At 37.7% G+C, this 21,983-nt stretch overlaps 1 protein-coding gene across 7 annotated transcripts; it reads left to right on the top strand.

The window, feature by feature from the left end:
- The first annotated feature begins 30 nt into the window (after nucleotides 1-30).
- Nucleotides 31-21,641, top strand: HELQ (helicase, POLQ like). 7 transcript variants are annotated; one of them, XR_007507875.1, is made up of 19 exons: nucleotides 31-342; nucleotides 760-1,492; nucleotides 1,802-1,980; nucleotides 2,532-2,732; nucleotides 3,797-3,869; nucleotides 4,894-4,991; nucleotides 5,577-5,675; nucleotides 6,166-6,311; nucleotides 7,218-7,457; nucleotides 8,360-8,501; nucleotides 8,801-8,905; nucleotides 9,443-9,662; nucleotides 10,441-10,598; nucleotides 11,176-11,274; nucleotides 12,144-12,317; nucleotides 12,892-13,005; nucleotides 15,140-15,274; nucleotides 16,951-19,303; nucleotides 19,983-21,641. XR_007507875.1 is itself a non-coding variant. In XM_049815473.1 (18 exons), exons 1-18 carry the CDS (start codon nucleotides 190-192, stop codon nucleotides 17,035-17,037), a joined length of 3,156 nt encoding a protein of 1,051 aa, XP_049671430.1. In that variant the 5' UTR covers nucleotides 31-189; the 3' UTR covers nucleotides 17,038-21,641. The 7 variants fall into 7 exon arrangements, 5 of the variants coding, with proteins under 5 accessions (XP_049671430.1, XP_049671431.1, XP_049671434.1 ...); XM_049815473.1 differs by having other exon boundaries at nucleotides 16,951-21,641; XM_049815476.1 differs by having other exon boundaries at nucleotides 251-342; nucleotides 765-1,492; nucleotides 16,951-21,641.
- The last annotated feature ends 342 nt before the right edge of the window (nucleotides 21,642-21,983 follow it).

Consider the following 21,983-nt stretch of genomic DNA (forward strand, 5'->3'; position numbering starts at 1 on the left):
TGCCTGCTTACGGTCTCTGTACGTTAGAGGCTTGTCGGCGGAGGTGGCGTCGCTGGGTCGCCGCTCCCTCATGGCAGTCCCTCGCCGCACCCGGCCGTGACCGTGACGGTCTCCGCACCGCTTTCTCGCAGCCCCGGTTTCAGGGCGGAGACTGATCCCCCTCTCCCCCCAACTCCAGGGGCAGCGGTGATGGCCCAGCCCAGTCTCGCGGTGCGGAGGAAGAGCCGCCCCGGCTCTGTCAGCAAGCGGAGCCGGGCCCCGGTGCAGCCTAGCGCCGTCTGCTCGCCGGTGGCTCGCAAGAGAATGAGCTCCGGTGGCGAGGGACCCCCGGCGGAGACCCCGGTACGGGGCTAGCGGTGGCGGGGTGCGGGCAGGCTTCTAGGGCTGGGTACAGAGGTGGGGGGACTCCGTCTGGGAGGGTGGTTTGGCCCCAGACTGAGCCTGCGTGATGTTTATAGGGAAAGGCCTTGCTTTGTATGAGGGGGGATGCGTTTTGGCTTCAATTTGAAAAAAAAAATTAAAAAATCATCGCCATCAAGTAGCTATGCAGGCATCAGGTCTACTTGTAGGTTAAGTTTCATTGAGTTAAAGCATGTGTTCTTTAGAAGTCAAGCTAGATTTTCCTCACAAACACACTTAACTTTCTTGTTCAGTTGGGGAAGACTTAAATGACTTGCTTGTAATGTGTGTGCTGTACAAGTTGTGCTGCCTTTTTTGTTGTTACTTTGGAGTATTGATACTCTGTTATTTTTTTTACAGTGTAGTAACGAGAGTGAAGAAGATATGTTTGGTGACCATGACAGCTTTTATGGAAACGATTCTTTGCTAGCTGAAGTTGATGATATAGAGAAGAAATACCTGCAGGATAAAAATACAGATATTAAAGTAGCTGGAGAAATCATAATTGGGAATCAGTCAGGAATTCACCAGAAAAAACAAGATAATTTTTCTAATTCAGAAAATATGGTTGTTCTTAAAGCTGACAAAGAGGATGCTTTCCAAATGAATGAAAATGACCCCGTGGATAGCAGTCAAGAACTGACTGAATCTACTTTAGATGACTTGCCATCATCACAACTTTTGTATTTTGAGAAAATGGGTGAACTTTCTTCTGGTTCTAGAATGTCTCCAGTCTCAGAAAGGAGGAATAAATGTGTGAATTTTTCCTTGCACAAAATCAGAAGTCCATCTTTTTGTCCTGATACTGAACACAGGAACAGACCTACTGACTTTTCCTCAGAGTCTAAGTGTGATTTATTTAAAACTGAGAGTCTTAAAGATCATCTGAAAAGTGCTATGACTGGAAATGCTAAAGCCCAGACTCTGCAGGTTTCTAAGACCAAGCAGCTTAAAGAAGCTGTTTTATCTGAAGAGATTTGTGTTGCTAGGAAAACTATTGAATCTTCTTCTGTTGATATAGGCCCTTTTTATGGATTACCTAGCAAAGTTAAAGATCTATTCAGACAATTTCGAGGGATTGAAACGCTTTATGGTAATGTAACTAATGGTTTGTTGAAAAAAAAAAAAAAATTGCTAGTAAAGTGTTGCCCAGGTAATATTTAATTTAAAACATGTTGTAAAGTGATTGTTTTGTTTATTAAGTTGTTTTTTGGATGGGTGGGAGAGGTTGATATGGCTTATAGAATACTTTGGAAGGCTCAATCACTGAAAGCTTTTAGTGGTTTATTGAAGAGAAGCTCTCAAACACTAGGCTTAAAGTATTCTATATGAAACGTAGGCATTTTGATATTGATTAACATGCCCCTGGGGGGTTGCTAATAATTCCTTTTTAATTTTGCAGAATGGCAGCATGATTGCTTAATGTTAGAATCTCTACAGCAAAGGAAGAATTTAATATACTCATTACCAACCAGTGGTGGGAAAACACTTGTAGCTGAAATAATAATTCTCCAGGAATTACTCTGCAGGCAGAAGGATGTTCTGATGATCCTGCCATATGTTGCCATTGTTCAAGAAAAGGTCTGGATACAGTGTTTTTGATACTGCTTATCTTTTCTGATATGCCTTGTTACTTGGCTGATTTTAACACTAATTTTAGCAAAGTTCATTATTTTCATAAACATATGGTGGGAAGTGAGTGATTTCTCTCCTAAATGCTGCTATGAGGGTCAGTAATGTCATAATAAAACAGACCTAAATTATGAGCTGAAGATGCTGAGTTATAAAGTGTGCTGAATTTTGAAATAATAGCTTTTTGCAATGTTATGCATAGTTCTGCAGTCTTAGAGATGTACTGCCCAACTTGCTAAAAAATCGTCTTGAAATAAAAGCTGGTATTTTTTTGATGTAAAGGAAAAGCTAATTTTAGAGAACAGACGTAACACAAGCTTGATAATATTTGTAAACACTTCAGCTTTGCAAATGGAAAAGGTAGTCATAGCTGATATGTTTTACCAGTTCAGACAGTTGATTGTGGTGTGGTTTGATTATATGCATGTTGAATTGTTGAAGCAGCTCTGAAATCCAAAATGAGCATGAGTTTGTTCTCCAGTTGATCTCTTTTTTTACAGGTTAGGGGTTTATCGAGTTTTGGGATAGAATTGGATTTCCTGGTTGAAGAATATGCAGGAAGTAAAGGAAGATTTCCACCAATCAAGAGGAGAATAAAAAAGTCTCTTTATATTGCTACTATAGAAAAAGGACATGCTCTAGTGAATTCTTTAATTGAAACAGAAAGAATTGATGACCTTGGTCTGGTTGTAGTGGATGAGGTATGCTACAAGACTTACTCAGATCTATAATATGCAATTTTTTCTGTCTATAATACACAATTATTAGCAAAGAGCATATTTTTGATTACTCGGTTTTGCTTTGAGTGTTTATCATGAAATTATTACTACTTAACTAAGTTTTTCTGCATGGGTACATAATTATGTAATACTGAAAGTTATTTTTCTTTAACTGAATCATTTGTTATATCAGGACAATAGTTTCTATATTGAGAGACCTGCTGTGTTAGTGGTTGATGGTGAATTACTTAATAACTACTTGTCAATTAGACATCCCTAATGGATTAGAAAAAACATAAATAATTTTAATCATATGGCATGTATCTTATGAATCCCAGAACTGAAATCCGAAATGTGAAACCATGAGACTGTGCCTGGTATTAATAATGATTAAATGAAACATTAAAAAAAAAAAAAAAAAAGAAAATGAAAAACATCAAGTGACATTTAACTGAGAGTTGCCCTTTATTCTGCTTTTTAGTGGTGTGGCTGAGTTGTGGTGCTAAGAGTTGATTGTGTTGTAACACCTAACAGGGATGTTTAATTCATGGAATGCTTCAGGCTGACTGACCTTACTTTAACACAGTAGCTTCTAAACAGAAGGCAGCTTAAGAATTAACTTTTTTTTCTGGAAGTAGCTGGCTGCTAGAAATTTTTTTTATATGAAATTCTACTGTAAGTGTTGCTTAAAACACAGTTTGTTTAAAATTGCTTTAGGCTGGTGAATACAAAGATCTCCACGTTGACTGTTTACTGTCAGGAGTTAACTCTTTCTGTCAGTTATGGTCTAGTTAACTGGAAGGTAAATCTTGTTATCCATGTTTGCTCTTGGGTCAGTTTTTCTGTGGTTCTTAAATGTTGTTTCACTGAGGCTATACTTCTGGAAGGGAACTTAGCAGTCAAAATATACCAGAGCAATATCATGAGGAAGTCCAGCAAAGACATTCCTGTAATATTTGTTTATGACTGCATAATTTGGGGGTTTTTGTAGAAATACTCTTAACTCAGTAATATTCTTACGTTTTCTTTTTCCCTTCTTTGCACAGTTGCATATGCTTGGTGAAGGAAGTCGTGGAGCAACACTGGAAATTACTCTTGCAAAAATTCTTTATACCAGTAGTAAGTCATGGCTGCAGTTAATGTTATTAAAATATTGTAGTGATGGCATCTCTAGAGAGAAGTCACACTTTTGCTTTCTGGATTTATGGTGTTCTGGCCACTTTTGAAAAACATGGTATAACTCCATGCATTAACAGTATTTACCCATCTAAGTGTTAGTCAGTTGACCCTGTGTCGTGGTTTAACCTGAGCCAGTGCCTAAGCACCATGCAGCTGCTCGCTCACTTCCCCCGACCCAGTGGGATGAGGGAGAGAATCAGGGAAAGAAGAAAAAGTAAACCTCAAGGGTTGAGATAAGAACAGTTTAATAAAACAGAAAGGGATAAACTAATAATTATAATAACAATGATAAAAATAATAAAAGAATTGGAATATACAAAACAAGTGATGTACAATGCAATTGCTCACCAGTTGCCGACCAATGCCTAGTTAGTTACCGAGCAGTGATCCCCCCAGGCCAACTTCCCCCAGTTTATATACTGGGCATGATGTCACATGGTATGGAATATCCCTTTGGCCAGTTTGGGTCAGCTTTCCTGGCTGTGTCCCCTCCCAACTTCTTGTGCCCCTCCAGCCTTCTTGCTGGCTGGGCATCAGAAGCTGAAAAATCCTTGACTTAGTATAAACAGTACTTAGCAACAACTGAAAACATCAGTGTTATCAATGTTGTACCAGCTACTAGAAAGAAAATTAACTCTATCTCGGCTGAAATCAGGACACCCTGTAAGATGGGCTGGGAGGTTTTGAAGCTTTTTTGATACTTCTCTGAGAAATCTTGAGTGTTGTCAAATGTCTTCCATTTCTTCATAGGAGCCCCTTAGCTATTCCAATTAAATGCTTTATAGAGAAGGATTCCTTTTTTATATTTGTCTTAGGTAGTATTTCTTAGCTACATCCCCGTTAAAACCTGCTACTTTGGCATTTAAAAAGACTAATGATGAAGCAGGCTTATGGATTAAATACTGAGGAGAAGTGTTAAAAATTGCAAATGTGCAGTAAATTAATCTCAACTTCTGTTTTATAGAAAACACTCAAATCATTGGAATGAGTGCAACTTTAAATAATGTTGGAGACCTGCAGAAGTTCCTACAAGCGGAGTACTATACTAATAACTTTAGACCGGTCTGTATACAAGATACCATAAACTAGTAAAGAAGATATTTGGCTTTAAAATTATAGCAAATCTGTTTAGGATCATATCACAGCTTTTATGCTTAATTTCACGGTGTAACGTAATATAATGCCTGCTACAGCTTGCAATTTTATCAGTATGATAAATAGCACTTGTAAATACACAGATGCAAGTACCTTTATGTTGTGTTAAGCCATTTGTGTCGTTTCAACTAAACCACTACGGTTCATTTGATGTAATTAGAATCTGTACTACTAGTGCTTGAATGCTGTCATGGCAATGGTTTATGAATAGCTCATGGGATACAACATTTGTCATGTTCTTCGTTATAATTAGACACTTTCTTAAGGCAGATAATTAACACGATTGACTTTTTAAAAAATTCTTGATGGGGTGGGATGTGTGCTTGTATGTGTGCAGGTATGTATATGAAATGTGATGCTTAGAAAAAAGCATTAGCTGTATATCAATAATTGTTTAGAAACAAACATTAGCTGTACATCAATAATGTTTAATATTTAGAGAAGACTTGGTGATTTAACTAAAGTTTCTGTTTATGGCTTGTATCTCCCTAGGTAGAATTAAAGGAATACGTGAAGATACGAGACAGCATTTATGCAGTTGACAACAAAACAGAAAATGGCTTTACTTTTTCACGTCTCCTTAATTTCAAGGTAAAACCAAAATGCTTACAGTTTCTTTGAACTATAGTTATGAAATGTATTGGTTTACACTGATTTGTTTACAGAGCTTTTACCAAAGAAATTACTTAAATATGACTGTTCATTTGTAATACCTATGAGAAAGGAAAATTATAGGCTTTGGGGAGGAAAAGGGCCTTTAAAATGCTGAATGCTTTATTTGATTTTTCACTTCTTCACTGCTCTTTAAGGTAGACATTTCTTCAGTACTTTGTGTGAAGAGCAGTGGGTTTGATTATTCCAGATACCCAATGCTTTGTGGTTTTGGGTAGATTTTTGTCAACAGTTGATCACTCTTAGACTGAAAGAAGACATCTTTTTTGTTTTTTTCTCAGCTTATTACTGCCTTGTAGGGATTCAAGCAAATGGGATTATTCTAGCAAAGGTTGAGGACAAGTATTGAATACTTAGTTTATGACTTAATTTCTGAGTTTAAATGTTTGTCAATCTGTGTTTTTGATAGTATTCTAGTAATCTGGAGAAGGCAGATCCTGACCACATCATTGCACTGGTTACTGAAGTTATTCCTAAATATTCCTGCCTAATCTTTTGTCCCACTAAAAAGAACTGTGAAAATGTGGCTTCAATGTTATGCAAGTACCTCAAAAAGTAAGTTTCTGTCATGATTTTTTTAATTATATCTGGAATAATTGGTCAGACCTTAGTATTTATCTTTACTAGTTTGCAAGTGACTTTACCTGGTGATCAGAAGTAAATACATGATTCCATATTCAAAGTAAAGTTGCTAACTGCATAAACGATAGTAAACTGCTCAAGGCTCATTAAACAAATGTTTTACCAAAAAAAATCTTTTTTTTCAACTAGTTTGTTTAAAAAATATGGTTATTAGAGGACAAATAAGAAAGAAAGAAGGAAAAGCATACGAAATTAATCTAACCTTGTGTCCCTTTGGCACTGATCTCTGCAAGCTTAGAAAGCAAATATTTTCTCTATAGCCCAGTATATAGTTGTGTATGTTACTAGTTGATCAAGTATCTCTGTTCCATACCTACTTTGTGAATGTAAGTTGTAAAATCTAAACCAGGCTTCGTTAATGAAGAAAAGTAAGACTTACATTTGGTTTCATTTAAATGTGATTTAATCAACTCACAATGGTCTGGCAATGTTAAATTTTATGTAGGAAGAAATTATCTTAAAATAAACAAACCCTCCCTTGCTATCAAAATTGAAACCATTTTTATTTACCTATAATCTTCACTACCAGTTGATACTGGCCCTATTTCCTTTCTTCAGTGCACTCAATATCCACACCCAGTCAGTATTTGATCCCTTCTGTGCCTGTGTTTACAAACAAGAAAACAGTTCTATTGCAACTTAATCGATCTCCTGTGTATTGGTATTTTAATGTTACTGGTAATAACTATTTCTCCAACCTAGATGTTAAAGAAAGGAACGGATAATGAACAGAAATAGATAGTAAGCATGTCTCTTGACTATTTTTTTAAGTAGTTAATGATTGATCAAAATCTAAAGAAATGCTTTTCCTCTTCCAAGAGAATTCAGAGCTCACAGGGAGAAAGAGAAACAAGATCTTATCAAGAACCTAGAGAATATTGGAAATGGAAGTGTCTGTCCTATTCTGAAGCAAACAATCCCTTTTGGTATTGCCTATCACCATAGTGGCCTTACAAATGATGAAAGAAAAAGTATAGAGGAAGCATATTCTACAGGTGTCTTGTGTCTAGTTGCTTGCACAGCTACTTTAGCTGCTGGAGTCAACCTGCCAGCTAGAAGGTTAGTAACTGAAACATATTTCATTGTTGCATTGATTTTTTTTTTTTGCTTTGTAAAAAAACTTCTTTAATAAGTTGGAAATATTGTTGCTATTTAAAGTATGTTTCTGGTTTTACTAACAAATTGGAAGCATAAGGGATTTTGTGTTCAACTCGGGACACAAGACTGCAAAGTTTTTTACATAGGAAATGTGAATCAGTAGCAAGTTCCTCAGAATGCGTAGCTGAAGAGCACTTAGCTAAGCAGATTAAGGAAATTTTAATAAACTGAGGAAATGCTTCAGTATTTTAGAAATGTTATCCAGAAGAATAAGAAATTCATGGTGGTTTCTTTAGATATTGTCCTAAGAACAGTGTTTAAATTATAAAATAAATCTCTTCTAAGGAGATATAGTTTGAATATGTTTTAACACAAGAATGTGTTATCTTTTATTATAAGTGCTGATGATCTGGCTGCCATACTCTGTATGACCAAAGACTGTTTGCTAAGAATCCAGTTTTGTATGTCATCTATGTTGGAATTATGCACCTGAGGAGAGAAAAAAAATTCATACAGACAAATGTTGTCTTTCTAGCATAACTGATGTATAGTCAGTGTTGCTTATGTTCTTTAGAAAGGTTTATTTTGTATCTCGGTGATTTTCACTCTTAAATTCAGGCCTTTGAGCGGATGTAAAGAGTGGTTCCAAAGGTTCTGCAAAACATGATAAACATGGCTTATCTTTCAATAAACCTTAAGTTGTTAAATGTTTCCCTGGTTGATTTACACATCTGTTCAAACAGGTGCATTTGATTTTTATTAGTTACTAAGAAAGGGCATATATAAAGAATGCATTTGTAAAATCTTACTGCTGCTTTAATAATTTTAATATAAAGCATAACTTACTAAAGACTTTTTTACAGGGTTATTCTCAGAGCTCCTTATGTTGCTAATGACTTCCTGAAGAAGAACCAGTATAAACAAATGATTGGCAGAGCTGGTCGAGCTGGTATTGATAGTGCTGGAGAAAGTATTCTCATAGTGCAAGAAAAAGACAAACACTTGGTAATTTTTACAAACCTTTTGGTAATTTTGAATTTCTGGATTAGTCTGGTGGGATAAATGGAAGGAGCTGAGCTGCCTAGCTTGATTTTTATTTGCTTCTTAAATTTTCAAGTATTTGACATATGTAATAATACCTATAAACTACCTTTTTGTGGTTTGTTTTCAGACGTGACCTGTAAACTTTAAATGTCTACACTTACTTTCTTTATAAGCTGAATCATGCATATCAGTATTTTTAAAAGTGTAAAACTAGTGCATAAGTATTTTCCCTGAACTAATATATTTCTTGCTCTTTTTAGGTTCAGGATTTAGTTAACAGTCCTTTGGAGAACTGTTACAGCAGTCTTCTGCTGGAGTTGACCAAGGGAATGCAGAGCCTGTTGTTATCTTTGGTTGGGCTGAAGGTATCAGTTAACTCTTCTCTGTGAGTAACTTAAGTGCTTGTGAATGCAAAGAAAAACTTACCTGTTGATTCTATAGAAAAACCAGACTTTTTAAACAGATTGGCTTAGTAGTTCAGAACAGCTTCTAATCAGATGAGGACAAAGGTTTGATTAGTCTTTTTATTTAACTCAGCTATCAAGTAATCACATAACATGATAATTTCATTCTGTGTAAAAGTCAAAATTATATCTACCTTATGATAAATTACAGTATTAATAATATTTCAATTTCTGATCCTTGATTCAAAACACAAATAGAAACAGTGGAAACATTAACATGATGCAGTAGCTAGAATAATAGAACAGATGGAGAGTAGTCCCATCAGATCCATCATAGACTGTCTGTCGTTCTATTTGTCCTCATATCTTTCTATAGAAACACATTAACAGGATATCAAACTGCTTCTCTAGTCAGTAAATTTTTTTCATATAGCTTATGAAATGTGTTATGTGAAATGACACCTTTAAACAAGCTAATCACTTGCAAAATTGATGCAGATAGCAGTCACCCATGAGGAAGTCAACAATTTTATGTGCAGTACATTGCTGGGTATTCAGCAGCATCTGCTGTCTAAAGAGAAGAGCCTCACAGAGATAATTAAAGATGGGCTAGAAAATCTAATCGAAAAAGGACTTCTAAAAGGAAGAATATGTGAGAAGGACCACAATTCCAAATGTACACTAACAATCACACCATTGGGTAAAGCTACATACAAAGGTAAGATTTTTTTATTCTTATTATAATCTTTATTTCAACAAACCCTTTCATCTCAGCCTTACCTCAATTTGGCATGTTTTCCTGTCTTCAGTCTGAAACTGCAATGAAAAATAAGTTGTAAAGAGACAGTTTCAATTACTAAATGATGTGCTGGACTGAAAATGGGAATGAACAAGTAATGCATGACTGAACATGATGGGAATGAAATGTAATAACATTGTTCACAGTGGGAGTAAAACCAGAAACATACTGCCAAAAAAGTGATTTAAAGACTTGATTTAGTGATTGTAATCAAAGTGGCTCATGACCTCGTTTTATAATTATTATGAACAGATATTGTGAACAGTGGGATTTCTTGACCTAGAGGGAAGCTTAAGAGGGAAAGGAAGTATATAACATGTAGATCAAATGTAACAGAGTATATCAGGACGTTCTGTTTTCCTGTCATAGCATAAAGATAACAGGGTATGGAATGCAATCAGAATAGGATGAATCTCTGAAAAATTCCTTCAATCTACAAGATTGTTCCAGCCTTTCATTAAAGCCAAGGCAATTCACAAACACTCCAAAACCACACGCAGAATGGACATATATGGAAATAGGTGACTGCCTTTCCTCAGTTCTGTTTCACTGCTCATGTTAGGTTAGAGCAATTATTCAGGTTACAGTCATTTCTCTTCAATTCAGATGGTATAACAAGCTTTTGTGGAAGATGAAGGAAATACTGACTCTCTATTATACTTAACTCTGTATGTTTAAAATTGTGTGTTTATTATAGGGTCTATAGACTTGGCATACTGCAATCTTCTTTACAGAGAACTGAAGAAAGGTTTGGAAGGGCTGATTCTTGAGAGCAATCTTCATCTTCTATATCTGGCAACTCCGTATGATATGACTTCTAATTGTAGCCCAGACTGGATGATATACTTGAAACAGGTGAGAATTTACTAGCAAACATGCATTAGGGCACATAGTAATCCTGCTTAATAAATTTTACATAAATTTATACAGATAGGAAATATAGATGGTGGGGTAACGCTTTGAGCAAAATCTGCTAGAGAATGTAAAATCTTAATCTTTGTTTGATTGCTGAGTCTAATGCTTAACTCCAGCCATGATTGTAACAATTACACTGTGACCAATACCTTCCTACAGACTACTATACTTACGTCAGCCTTAGCAGCACAACCTTTATCCTAGTCTTGCACACTCTGTAAGATCAACCCATAATTCAACTACTCCCCTTTTCTGTAAAGTGTTGTATACTAGGGGTAGCACTAAAATCTATTCAGTTTTGTTAAAATGTGGCATTCGGAGATGGACAGTTCCAAATAATTCAAACAAGTAGGCAAACAAGCTGCAGATCTGTCTAGTGACTGTAGTACTAGTCTTGTGACTAAGTACTATATAGAGATCTTGAAAAACGTTGTTTTGCTTTGAGTAATAGACTTGTGTTTTCTATAACATTAAGAGAACTAAATATCTGAATAGTCTTTATAAAATCTTATTTTAGTTCAATCAGCTAAGTGCAGCAGAGCAAAAAGTAGTGGATATTGTGGGAGTACCTGAAAGCTTTATCACAAAAAAGGCTTCTGGTCAAGCCATCAGAAAGGTAGGTTGGAGATTTCTCATAACTAAGACGACAGTTTAGTCATTTCATTTGATTATTTACAAATTCTAGATTATTCTTCTGCTAGTGTTCTTTATTACTGTTCTGCTTAATTAAGGTTCTTTTAACCTCATTGTAGGGGTGTTGTGGTTTAACCCCAGCCAGCAACTAAGCACCACACTGCTGCTCACTCACTGCCCCCACACCCAGTGGGATGGGGGAGAAAATCAGGAAAAGAAGTAAAACTCGTGGGTTGAGATAAGAACGGTTTAACAGAACAGAAAAGAAGAAACTAATAATGATAATGATAACACTAATACAATGACAACAGTAATAAAAGGATTGGAATGTACAAATGATGCACAGTGCAATTGTTCATGACCTGCCAATTGAAACCCAGCTAGTCCCCGAGTGGCGATCCCCTGCTCCCACTCCCCCCAGTTCCTATACGAGATGGGACATCCCATGGTATGGAATACACCGTTGGCCACTTTGGGTCAGCTGCCCTGGCTGTGTCCTGTGCCAGCTTCTTGTGCCCCTCCAGCTTTCTCGCTGGCTGGGCATGAGAAGCTGAAAAATCCTTGACTTTAAGACTAAACACTACTTAGCAACAACTGGAAACATCAGTGTTATCAACATTCTTCTCATACTGAACTCAAAACATAGCACTGTACCAGCTACTAGGAAGACAGTTAACTCTATCCTAGCTGAAACCAGGACAGTTGGTTTTCTTAATGTTTAATGTCTTTGGGTATAATATAGACATATTTTAGAGATGTGAAGGAGTATAGATGCCAAAAATTTCCTCATAGCAATAACAGAATATCTTGAATGTGATATTGGCTCTGAATTCTAACTTGCTTTATTCCTAGAATGTGGACAGTGCTGTGGTAAACAGGCTCTACCTGACTTTCGTCCTTTATACCCTACTGAAAGAGACCAATATATGGAGTGTTTCAGAGAAATTTAATATGTCCCGAGGATATGTGCAAAATCTCCTTAATTCTGCTGCCTCGTTCGCCTCCTGTGTTCTACATTTCAGTGAGGTAGTGTGTTTAAATGAATTCAATAAAATCTTTGGGACTGATTTTGAAAAATCTGGAGTTTTGTTTTCTTAAGTTAGAACTGAACACAGATGTATTTAACCTTTCCTGTGCAAAATTATTTTTCCTGTTCAGAAAAGCATTCTTGTACAGTTATATTTCTTATATTAAAAGTAAGCTTTATGCACTAAAAATGTGAAAATATATGAATTGTACAGGCCATTGATCAGTGTCAGCACTGTTGGTGAAATAATTGACAACTTTACCTTTCTCTTAGAAAGAAGGCCATCTGGTTGTGGAATGTCATCTCAGGGAAAATAGCTGAGTTGGCTTATTCTCTTGTTCTTTTCCTCTGTTGAAATAATGCACTGCTTATCCTTCAGAACTGCCCCAACTCTGTTCAGCTGAAGAGTGCTGAATACAACTCTGCAACTAGCTGAAAGGATAACTATAAATAATAGTGCTTCCCCTGTCTAAATGCCAAATATATGCTTGTTGCTGTAGCAAAGCTCTTATCAGTCATATCCCCCAAATACAGAACTTAGGATCTGATTTTTAGTGATCTTTGTCTCTGCAGGAATTGGAAGAATTCTGGGTTTATAAAGCCTTGCTGACAGAACTTACCAAGAAGTTGACATACTGTGTTAAGACAGAACTCATCCCTCTGATGGAGGTAGCAGGGGTTCTAGAGGTTAGTAAACCTGGCTTTGTGAGAGTTTTCAATGTAAAGTTGTATGCTAAATGTTGCTGTGCCTTTCAATTATATCTGGAAGACCAAGCTAGGTTTTTTATTGAGAATTCAGCATAGCGCAGATATGCCACAACAGTCCTGGAGGTTGGGGAAGTGGTTGGTTGAGTAAATGTAAGCTGGAGCCAATAATGTTTTCCTTTTGGCTGCTACCACAGCAACAGTGAAAATGCTGTATTTGGACAATAATTTAGCTGTAAATTCAGTTGGAAAACAGAGTCCAAGTTTCTTCTGTGGTAAGGATTCTTCAGTTCATGGGAGTAAAGAGGAGTAAGAATTTACGTATTTAAGTCAGAAGACACTCACAAAAAATAAGTGAAGTCCTATTGGGAACTTAGGTTTTACAATCACTTGCAGTGCTGCATGTATTTTAAATGAAACATAACTGGTCTCTGATGAGGAAGACTCCTATTAAAGTAGAAAATCTTTTGGAGCTTCAGTGCAAGGTTATAAGTAATCACTGGACCTCTTTGCAAGATGATTTAACTTGCCTGTCAAGCCTATTGTGGAATCAGTTTGTCAGCAAACCATTGAATTTAGTGGCAGTAAGGTTTATTCTGAGAAGCTAAACAATGATGAAGGCTTGGAGTCTAATGGGGTTTTTCGTATATATCAGATTTTCTGAATTGGATGTAAAAGGTAAACAGTCTTTTTTTCATGGCTCACTTCATATGGGAGCATTTTTGTGGAAAGGCAAAAACAGCCCGGACAACGTGATTCTGCTGAAGTTGTATTTTAAAGATGACACTTCAAAATTATTGCTATAACCAAGGTACTTCTGCTCTGGAGTTAAAACTATATTGACAGGTGATATTTGAAGCAGGTAGACTTATATCTTGAACAGATGTGGTTTGCTTAGATTTCTGTGGAAGAAATGATAAAATCAGTCTTAAGTTTACTGTAGCAAAAGAAAATTATTTTCTGCACACTTAGTTGCACAGTTTTCAAAGAGCAATCTAAAACCTTTTCATGAGATTTAAGTCATTAGTGGGGAAAGATTCTGTGTCATCGGTCATACTGTGCATGTAACAGCCAAATGGAGCACTGAAAATATTTGCTGGTAATTAATTTCTGGTGAAATTAATGACACCTATTTCATGTCAATGAACATGCATAGTCCTCAGTTACTATGGAGGAAGATAATATATTGTAAGCTGTTACCTGTTGGATGCTAAAAAAACCCCACCATATATGCCATCAAATAAATATCTTTCTATTCCTTGTTGTCTTTGCAAGAAATGAGGGGAAAAAAGCAAAAGGTAATCGACGAAATGTTTGGAGGTGTAACACTTGTTCATCAAATGAGTATTATTTCATAACTCAAGATACTAAAGCCTTGAGTATACTAAATTATTTCACAGCTACTGTAGAAATGTATTTTAATTTAAGCTTTGTAAAGTTCTAGCAGTATTTGTTTTGCAGAAGAAATATTTTCCCAGAGACCCTCTATTAAGCAAATACTGCTTGGCTATCTCACATAGCAACAGGATCAAACAAAGTTAAGAGAAGCAGATAGTGCACACCCTCTTACATTGGTGATAAATTCCAGAGAATCTCTCCTGTGATGTGAGTTCACAGCCAAGACTTGATGCAAAACTAGAGAAATAAAATAGATACTGTGATACTAAAGGAAAAATTATAAGACTGAAACAACGAAGTGCAGTCTTTTCTGGAATTTTGTAAAAGCTCTGTTCTGTGAAAATTGTGGGGGAAAGAAACAAATTGGATAAAATCAGCCCTCCTTTTACTTAGACACCTCCAAAGAATGTGAGACAGTGACAGTGAATGCAGAAAACAAGATAACAAAAAGAGGATGGCGGAGTCGGTATCATCTAGGCTCAGAAAATAATGAGGAATGGGTTCCTAAGAACTGGATAAGATTGTATGGGGAGGTATATCTTGGCAGTAAAGCTGTATTTTTGGGGAGTAAAGATTCTCAGTATTCATGTTCTTAGAAAAGTCAAAAAATTGGATTGATAGTGCAAAGATTAAATGTTTGATATTGGTGTAGAGATTGGCACTTAATGGTAATTCTTATTGCCTGTTCTAATAATCTAACACAATTTTGGACTTGTAGGCACGAGCGAAACAGCTTTATAATGCAGGGTACAAAACTTTAGCACACTTGGCTAATGCAAATCCAGAAACTCTGGTCAAGATGATTGAGCACTTGTCACGACGTCAAGCCAAACAAATTGTTTCATCTGCAAAGGTAAGTTAGAAACAAAGTTATAAAAACCTGCTTCAGAACTTCAATATGTCAAAAGTGGATGTTTGAATGACATTGTGATCCAAATACTGGTCTGTATTAAGAATATATTGAGATATTTTCTTGACGATATCATTTATCTAAGATGGTTAAGAGTAATGAATTGAGCAATTGCTGACCTTCATGCTCCTGAATGACAGGCAAACTTAAACTTTTCTTAAAACAATTTGTTACATACAGGATAGTGGGAAGTTGTGCTCTTTTTCAGAGAGGAAACAAACGGCAAAAATGTTGCACAGCTTCTCTGATGAAATGTGGGAATTAAATGACTACCTTGATCTCCGTGCTGAGTCATTGTAACTGAAAATGCTCAATTCTGCCAATACCTCAGGACTTATCTTACAGAAATTCTAGTGGTAGTTGTGATTACAGGACAGGATTTTCAGGACTGTAGAAATGGAAACCGATAAGGTATAGGGTTAAACTCACCTATTTAGGCTGCTTTTGTTGTGCCCTGTTATTCTTTCCTTTCGAATTGTTTTCCATTTTGAATATGCATCATGAGAAGGGCCTTCACTTAATATCTGCCTCTAAGGCACACTTAGCGCCTTAAGCATACAAATAATCCAAGGGAAAGGATCTGTAATAAACATGGAGTTGTGCCTAAACAAAAAAATACGGAAAGTGTTTTATTTATCAAGTAGTAGTATTTTCTCTCAATCTTTATTAATCTGCTGTTGCAATGACATCAGCTTCATGTTTGATTCTGCTAAAATAGAAAGCTTTCAGTAAAGTGAGGTAATGCCTAGAATAAATGAATAGGTGATTGGTATAAAAATTATGCAGTCAATAACAAAAGTCTTGGTTTGTATATTCTCATGGAGTAAAACTACTGACTTTGGAGTTTATGCACTTAAAAGGTCATGGCTGTTTAATGTTGTTGTAGGCTCCTTACTGCTTTTTTGCTGCTCTGTGAGCCAGAAAAAGGGGATATATGCAGATTCCTCATCTACATCAGTGCCAAATCCAGCAGCCTAGATTGCTGTCATGCTCAGATGTTAAACTGATGGAGTTTTCTCTAACTGATGGTGTTTTCTCTAACTGGGAAGTTAGAAGGATGCTTGCATGTTGTTACACATGCTGCTGGGGGACTGTTATACTCCAACTGCCAGCAGCAAACAGTTCAGGTAGATTAAACGGTTGCTAATATTGGAGGTCCTATATGTCTGATGTAAAATGCTGTAGAAAGAAATTTTGTATAAAGCAAGAAATTGACAACTTGGCAGACACAACTTACAAATGTGTATTCCAACATGGAAAATAAATGTTTAGTAATAAATGTTTAAGGCTAAAAATGCTCTTGTTAAATTCTAGACAAACTGTTTATACTCTGTTAAATTTTGTGTATTATGTGATGGCAGAGCTGAGAAAACAAGCTGTGTGCTGTGTAAATTTTTGTGTTAGTGTTTTTCATGTGGGTACACACTAAACAGTAAAAAATATTGGTAGTAGTAGGTGTTAGTCCTTTGAGGCAAAGGTACTGTGGTCCTGTGAGCAGCAGCAGCAGTTTTTTATAGATCAGATGCAAGTTTGGAAAGAAATACTGGTGTTTTAACCTAACAGGTTAAACAGCTAATGCCTCTGTTCATTTTCTAATAGTTTTTCTTTTTCCATTATAGATGCTGCTGAGTGAAAAAGCTGAGGCTTTACAAGAAGAAGTTGAAGAACTCTTAAAGGTGCCTACAGATATCCCAGGGACCTGCTGACCAACTGTCCTAAAGAAAAATCATGAATCCAAAAACTGGGATGTCTTTTAATTTTTAACTTTCCTGTGTAAAGCTGCTGTAATTATAATAAATATTTAATGACTTTTTTATACCTCAATTTTGTGCAAGTTCTGAGTTAAGAATTTCTTGGAAAGTTGACTTCATTTGAAGGTTTTAATTATGAACTTCTTGAGCAATGGGCTAGAATCAAAAGACGTAATCTTAATTCATTCCTGGTTTTAGACATAGCCCTAGGAGAGCTTTGGGGACTGGACTAACTGTCTGGTATGTACTTCTGCCTAGAGCTTAGGGTGATAGCTGACTTAATGCCTTTACATTGGATATTCTCTTTAGGACATGTATGCGAGTGAGCTGCTCCAAAATTCCTACTTGCAGGAATCTCTGTATTCTAGGTGTACCTAATGGAAGGAGAGAAACAGAGTTGCAATTCATAACAAAAGTTGTCCCAGAGTTGTGTAAGGAATTGTAAATGATGCCTAGTTTAAGACTTAAAAGGTGTGAATATCAAACTTGTATTCAGCCTTGGCAATTACCCGAGAGAATTATTTCAGGATGTTCCTGTAGCAGTCTTCCAAACAGAAAGTTTACTTTTTTGAATGTTTTTAAATTTCTTGCTTAAATGTGAAGACTGATAAAGACAAAGAGTTAAAGAACTTAATTTTTAAAAGCAATATCAAGTTCTGAGACTCCATGGGCGTGTGTCAGTCACACTAGGTAGGACTTCTAAAGGTATCTGAACCAGATTTGCTCCAGCAAAAAGTTAAGCTTCATGAAAGTAGTTTTGAAGATGCCTGAAACTCCTTCAGTTGTGATACAGCAAACTCCTTTTTCAAAGCTGTAATGTAGTACATGACAATGTTAGAGCACTGCACATTAAGAAAGATTTGAAAGCTGTGACAGACTGCTAGGTTAAATCATGGCAGCCAGTATACTGGCACACTTAAATATGGCATTTCTATGTAAAATCAGGTGTCCCTTCTCAGTAAAGGAAAAGTAAAATAAACCTTACTTAAGCAGTCTTTTTTTTTTTTGTATTCACCTTAGGTTAATTGTGTTGGGATTCTAGAGACAAACAGGAATATTTTTAAATCCAGTGGTATTGCTAGAGGTTGAACACTTGACTGAAAGGGGTTATGGTGAAAAACTGATGAAAAGGTTAGTATTTTAATGCTCATTTTGTTGTTGCATTAGAGAAGTCGTAGGTAGCAATTTAATTCTTTATAGGCCTTCACTTAGCAGAAACATGTCTCTGATATCATACTTGTGATAATTCATAGTGGCTTACAAAGTTTGGATAAGTGAAATATTGGAGTGCATTCAGTATTAAACCAGGTCAAGAATTTACAAACAGCAGTTTTCAGAGGCACCATGATTCATTTCCACTGCTAGAGTCAGTGCCTGCAGGGGAATCTTACTACTGATACTTAAGTCCTTAAGGCACAAATGGTTTTGGAAACATGAGAACATATTAAGTTGGCTCTACCAATAAGGTACAATAAGGTATAATTTGCCCTCAAGTGCAGAAGCAATATTTGACATGACTTGAGGTTATCCAAGCATGTCTTTTAATGCCTTGCCCTTTTAATTAAGATATATTTTTGATCAAATGATAGATAATAAATTCTCTATCGGTTTATTTGCATTACCTTCAAAAGACACATGATGGTCACTCCAGCATGAATGTGAGTACATATCTAATCAGTTTATGTAGGCTGCATGTAGGAAAATTTTCGTGATGCCTGTAAGGCCTAACCAGTTGCTCTAAAGGTTTATTGGTGCTTGGTGGTGTTCCTCCAAAGTCTGAAACAGTCTTGTGTGGATTTAGGGGTAAGAAAACAGCAAATTACTGTAAAATTATTCACTCTAAGTACTGAGTTATTGCAATAACTGATGTTATGGAAACAATCCATTAATTGCTACAGGAGTAGTTAATGAGCCATTAACCTCTGTCACAATATTTTCCCTGATATTTGTACTTGTATGCTAATCCAAAAAAGTGTACATTTTTATTTTTATATTGTGGAGGGGAACAGCAGGAAAAAAAATATTTCTGGCAGCTGTCTGTTGTTGGGTTGTTAACTGCCCATCCTCACACTTTTCCATCCCTGTAACAACCAGCCATCAAGATGAGATGTGTGTTTAGGAATGAAGTCAAGTATTCCCTGCGTAGACTGGAGCATAAAGGTTGTTTGAAACAAGTGGATGGATTCAGGTCTACATGAAGCCAGTCTGGAAAGAAAATGAGGTTGACATTTGTTGTCTGCTGCTCTGCTTATACAGGCTGTGCTTTGCCAGATGGAGGAGTGCAACTCCCCCAAGGCTTTCTCTGTGACCTTTCATAACATCAGAAGCAAAATGCACAAAACTGCAGTGATTTGCACTAAGACGTTGCTATATGTAGCTTGTCTTATTTTTCTGAAATCAAACTTGCCAAGCAAGGCAGTATACATCTTTCACATTGCTTTTTTTCTTTCTACAACATGTATTAATGTATGATTAAATGCTTTTCACAGAAAGCTTTTTGAACCTGGGCTTTTCTCATGGGTGGAGATGGGAGAGGGAAAAAAACTATAACATGGACGTTGATCACTATTTTTGCACTGGTGGATGATGCTGAGGTGCTTCAGTGTCAAGTACAGTACTGGGCTCATAAAATGCAGTATAGCTTGCAGATGACAGAATGGGTATACATTGGCTTGGTGAATGTCTGTTAGGTTATGCTATGGGAAAGCTTGTGCTAAGGATGGGTTCAGGATGTTTTGGAAGGCAAAGATTTCTCACTTGCCTCAATGGGATGTTTATATCCTAAAGCCTGTGTTAAACGGAAAGAAGCGACAATGATTAGCTTATCTATGTGAAATGATGATAGATGCTTCAAAGCTACGATAGCTTGTAAAAATATTCTCTACTGGATGTTCCCACAGGTTTCTTCATAATGCACAGTAAATTGGACCAGAGCTATGGTGTGTGTATAAGTCTCTTCAGGTTGCAACTAGTGCAGAGTAAGTGTTCTGACCAAAAACCTTGGAGCTTATTTCTTAGTTGTTATGCCTATTCACTCCACTTTCCAACTTGCTTGCATAGACCAGTTCTTGTGTTTGTGCGATTCCCTTCCTTCCCTTCTCCCAAGTCCATAATTCTGTACTTTCAGGAATCCCTATGCATAACTTACTGAAAACTGTCTCTCTGGAAGGACTGGTAAGAGAGTCAAGCTTAGGTTAATGTTTAGCTGTTAATTTTCATTGTGTGAACGAGACCTATTGTGTTCCTGTGTTCTGGAAAGCCACTTCCATGTGAGCTGGTCCTGCCTAGGCAGCTCTCGTTTTGTCCTTCCTTTTAAAGCTTCATTTCACCTCTTTCAGCATGGTGGTCCAGCACTGAGTATCAGTGTAATGAGAGCCAAATATTATCGCTTAAAGCTTTATTTGGTTGGAAGGGAGGCTGAGTGATTTTGCAGTGCTCTGTTTGGTGTGCTGGAGCTCAGCGGCTCCCATGGTACCTGAATTTGTCAGCTGCAGACTCAGTGGAAACAAAGTCTTCTAACAGTATCTGTAAAGCTGTGTGCACTTTAAAGAGAGCTGCTAAAAACTAGACCCAAAGTGTCGTTTCCATCTTTGAATAAACAGAGCGTGTGCCATCTGAGAGTCTCATAACCAGCTGGGTTCAGAAATAAAACTAGCTGAGAGCTGTATGCTGTGTCAGGACAACGGGTGGCTGGAGTTTTGGCAGCAGGGAGTAAGGATAGCTTACAAAAACACCTCGATAAGCATCTCTCTGTGTTTCTACAGTTTCCAGGCTTTCTTGGCATCAGCTTAGTCTTAGTGTCATCTTCCTGAGGCTTCTTATATAGAAATATAGATCAAGTGATACTCTGACACAGGTCAGTTCTGTTCATCCACCCGAACACTGCTATGTCACAAGAATTGTTTGCCTTTTGTACAGACAAGTCTTCCCTTCTGCATTCTCTTAATACACTGTTATGGGTTTGTGTGGTGTGGGGTTTTTTGGTGGCAGGGGAAGGGGGCCACAGGGGTGGCTCCTGTGAGAAGCTGCTAGAAGCTTCCCCGGCTCCAAGTCGGACCCGCCTCTGGCCCAGGCCGACCCAGACAGTGACGGTGGTAGCGCCTCTGGGAGAACGGACTTAAGAAGGGGAACCTGCAGTGAGTAGGGGGATTGGAACGTGAGGAACACCTCTGCAGATACCGAGGTCAGTGAAGGAGGGGGATGAGGAGTGGAGGAGGAGGTGATGCCCTTGCAGCCTGTGGAGAGATGGCAGGCTGTCCCCCCCCAGCCCATGGAGGTGAGCAGGGGAGCAGATGCCCCTGACAACTGCCGTAATGGGAAAGCCTGTGCTGAGCAGCCTGTGACTGAAGATCGGCCCGTGGAAAGGACCCACGCCTGTGAAGTTTGTGAGGAACTGCAGCCTGTGGGAAGGACCATGTTGGAGAAGTTCATGGAGGACTGTCTCCTGTGGGAGGGACCCCACGCTGGAGCAGGGGAGGAGTGAGGAGTCCTCCCCCTGAGGAGGAAGGAGCGGCAGAGACAAGGTGTGGGGAGCTGACCCCAACCCCCATCCCCTGTTCCCCTGCGCTGCCGGGGGGAGGAGGTGGAAAGAACCGGGAGTGGTGTTGAGGGCTGGGAACAAGGGAGGGGTGGGGGAAGGTGTTCTAAGGTTTGGATTTACTTCCTGATATCCTTGTTTTGATTTGCCTTGTAGTAAATTAAATTGATGTTGTTTCTGCCCCAAGTTGAGCCTGTCTTTTGCCTGTAACCATAAGTGGTGAGTGATCCCTCCCAGTCCTTGTCTCGACCCACGAGCCTTTCTTTATATTTTCTCCTCATCCCACCGTGGCCAGGGGAAGGTGGGTGGGGAGTGAGCGAGCGGCTGCGCAGTGCTTTGTTACCGGGTGGGCTTAAACCACGAC

Source organism: Accipiter gentilis, chromosome 12 (assembly GCF_929443795.1).
Source record: "Accipiter gentilis chromosome 12, bAccGen1.1, whole genome shotgun sequence".
NCBI classification, from domain to species: domain Eukaryota; kingdom Metazoa; phylum Chordata; class Aves; order Accipitriformes; family Accipitridae; genus Astur; species Astur gentilis.

Excerpts from the sequence above, each read along its gene's own strand:
- HELQ (XM_049815473.1), top strand. The coding sequence starts at position 190 with ATGGCCCAGCCCAGTCTCGCGGTGCGGAGGAAGAGCCGCCCCGGCTCT. Across the intron at positions 3,870-4,893 it reads AAAAATTCTTTATACCAGTA|AAAACACTCAAATCATTGGA; the intron begins GTAAGTCATGGC and ends TCTGTTTTATAG. Across the intron at positions 10,599-11,175 it reads GGATGATATACTTGAAACAG|TTCAATCAGCTAAGTGCAGC; the intron begins GTGAGAATTTAC and ends ATCTTATTTTAG.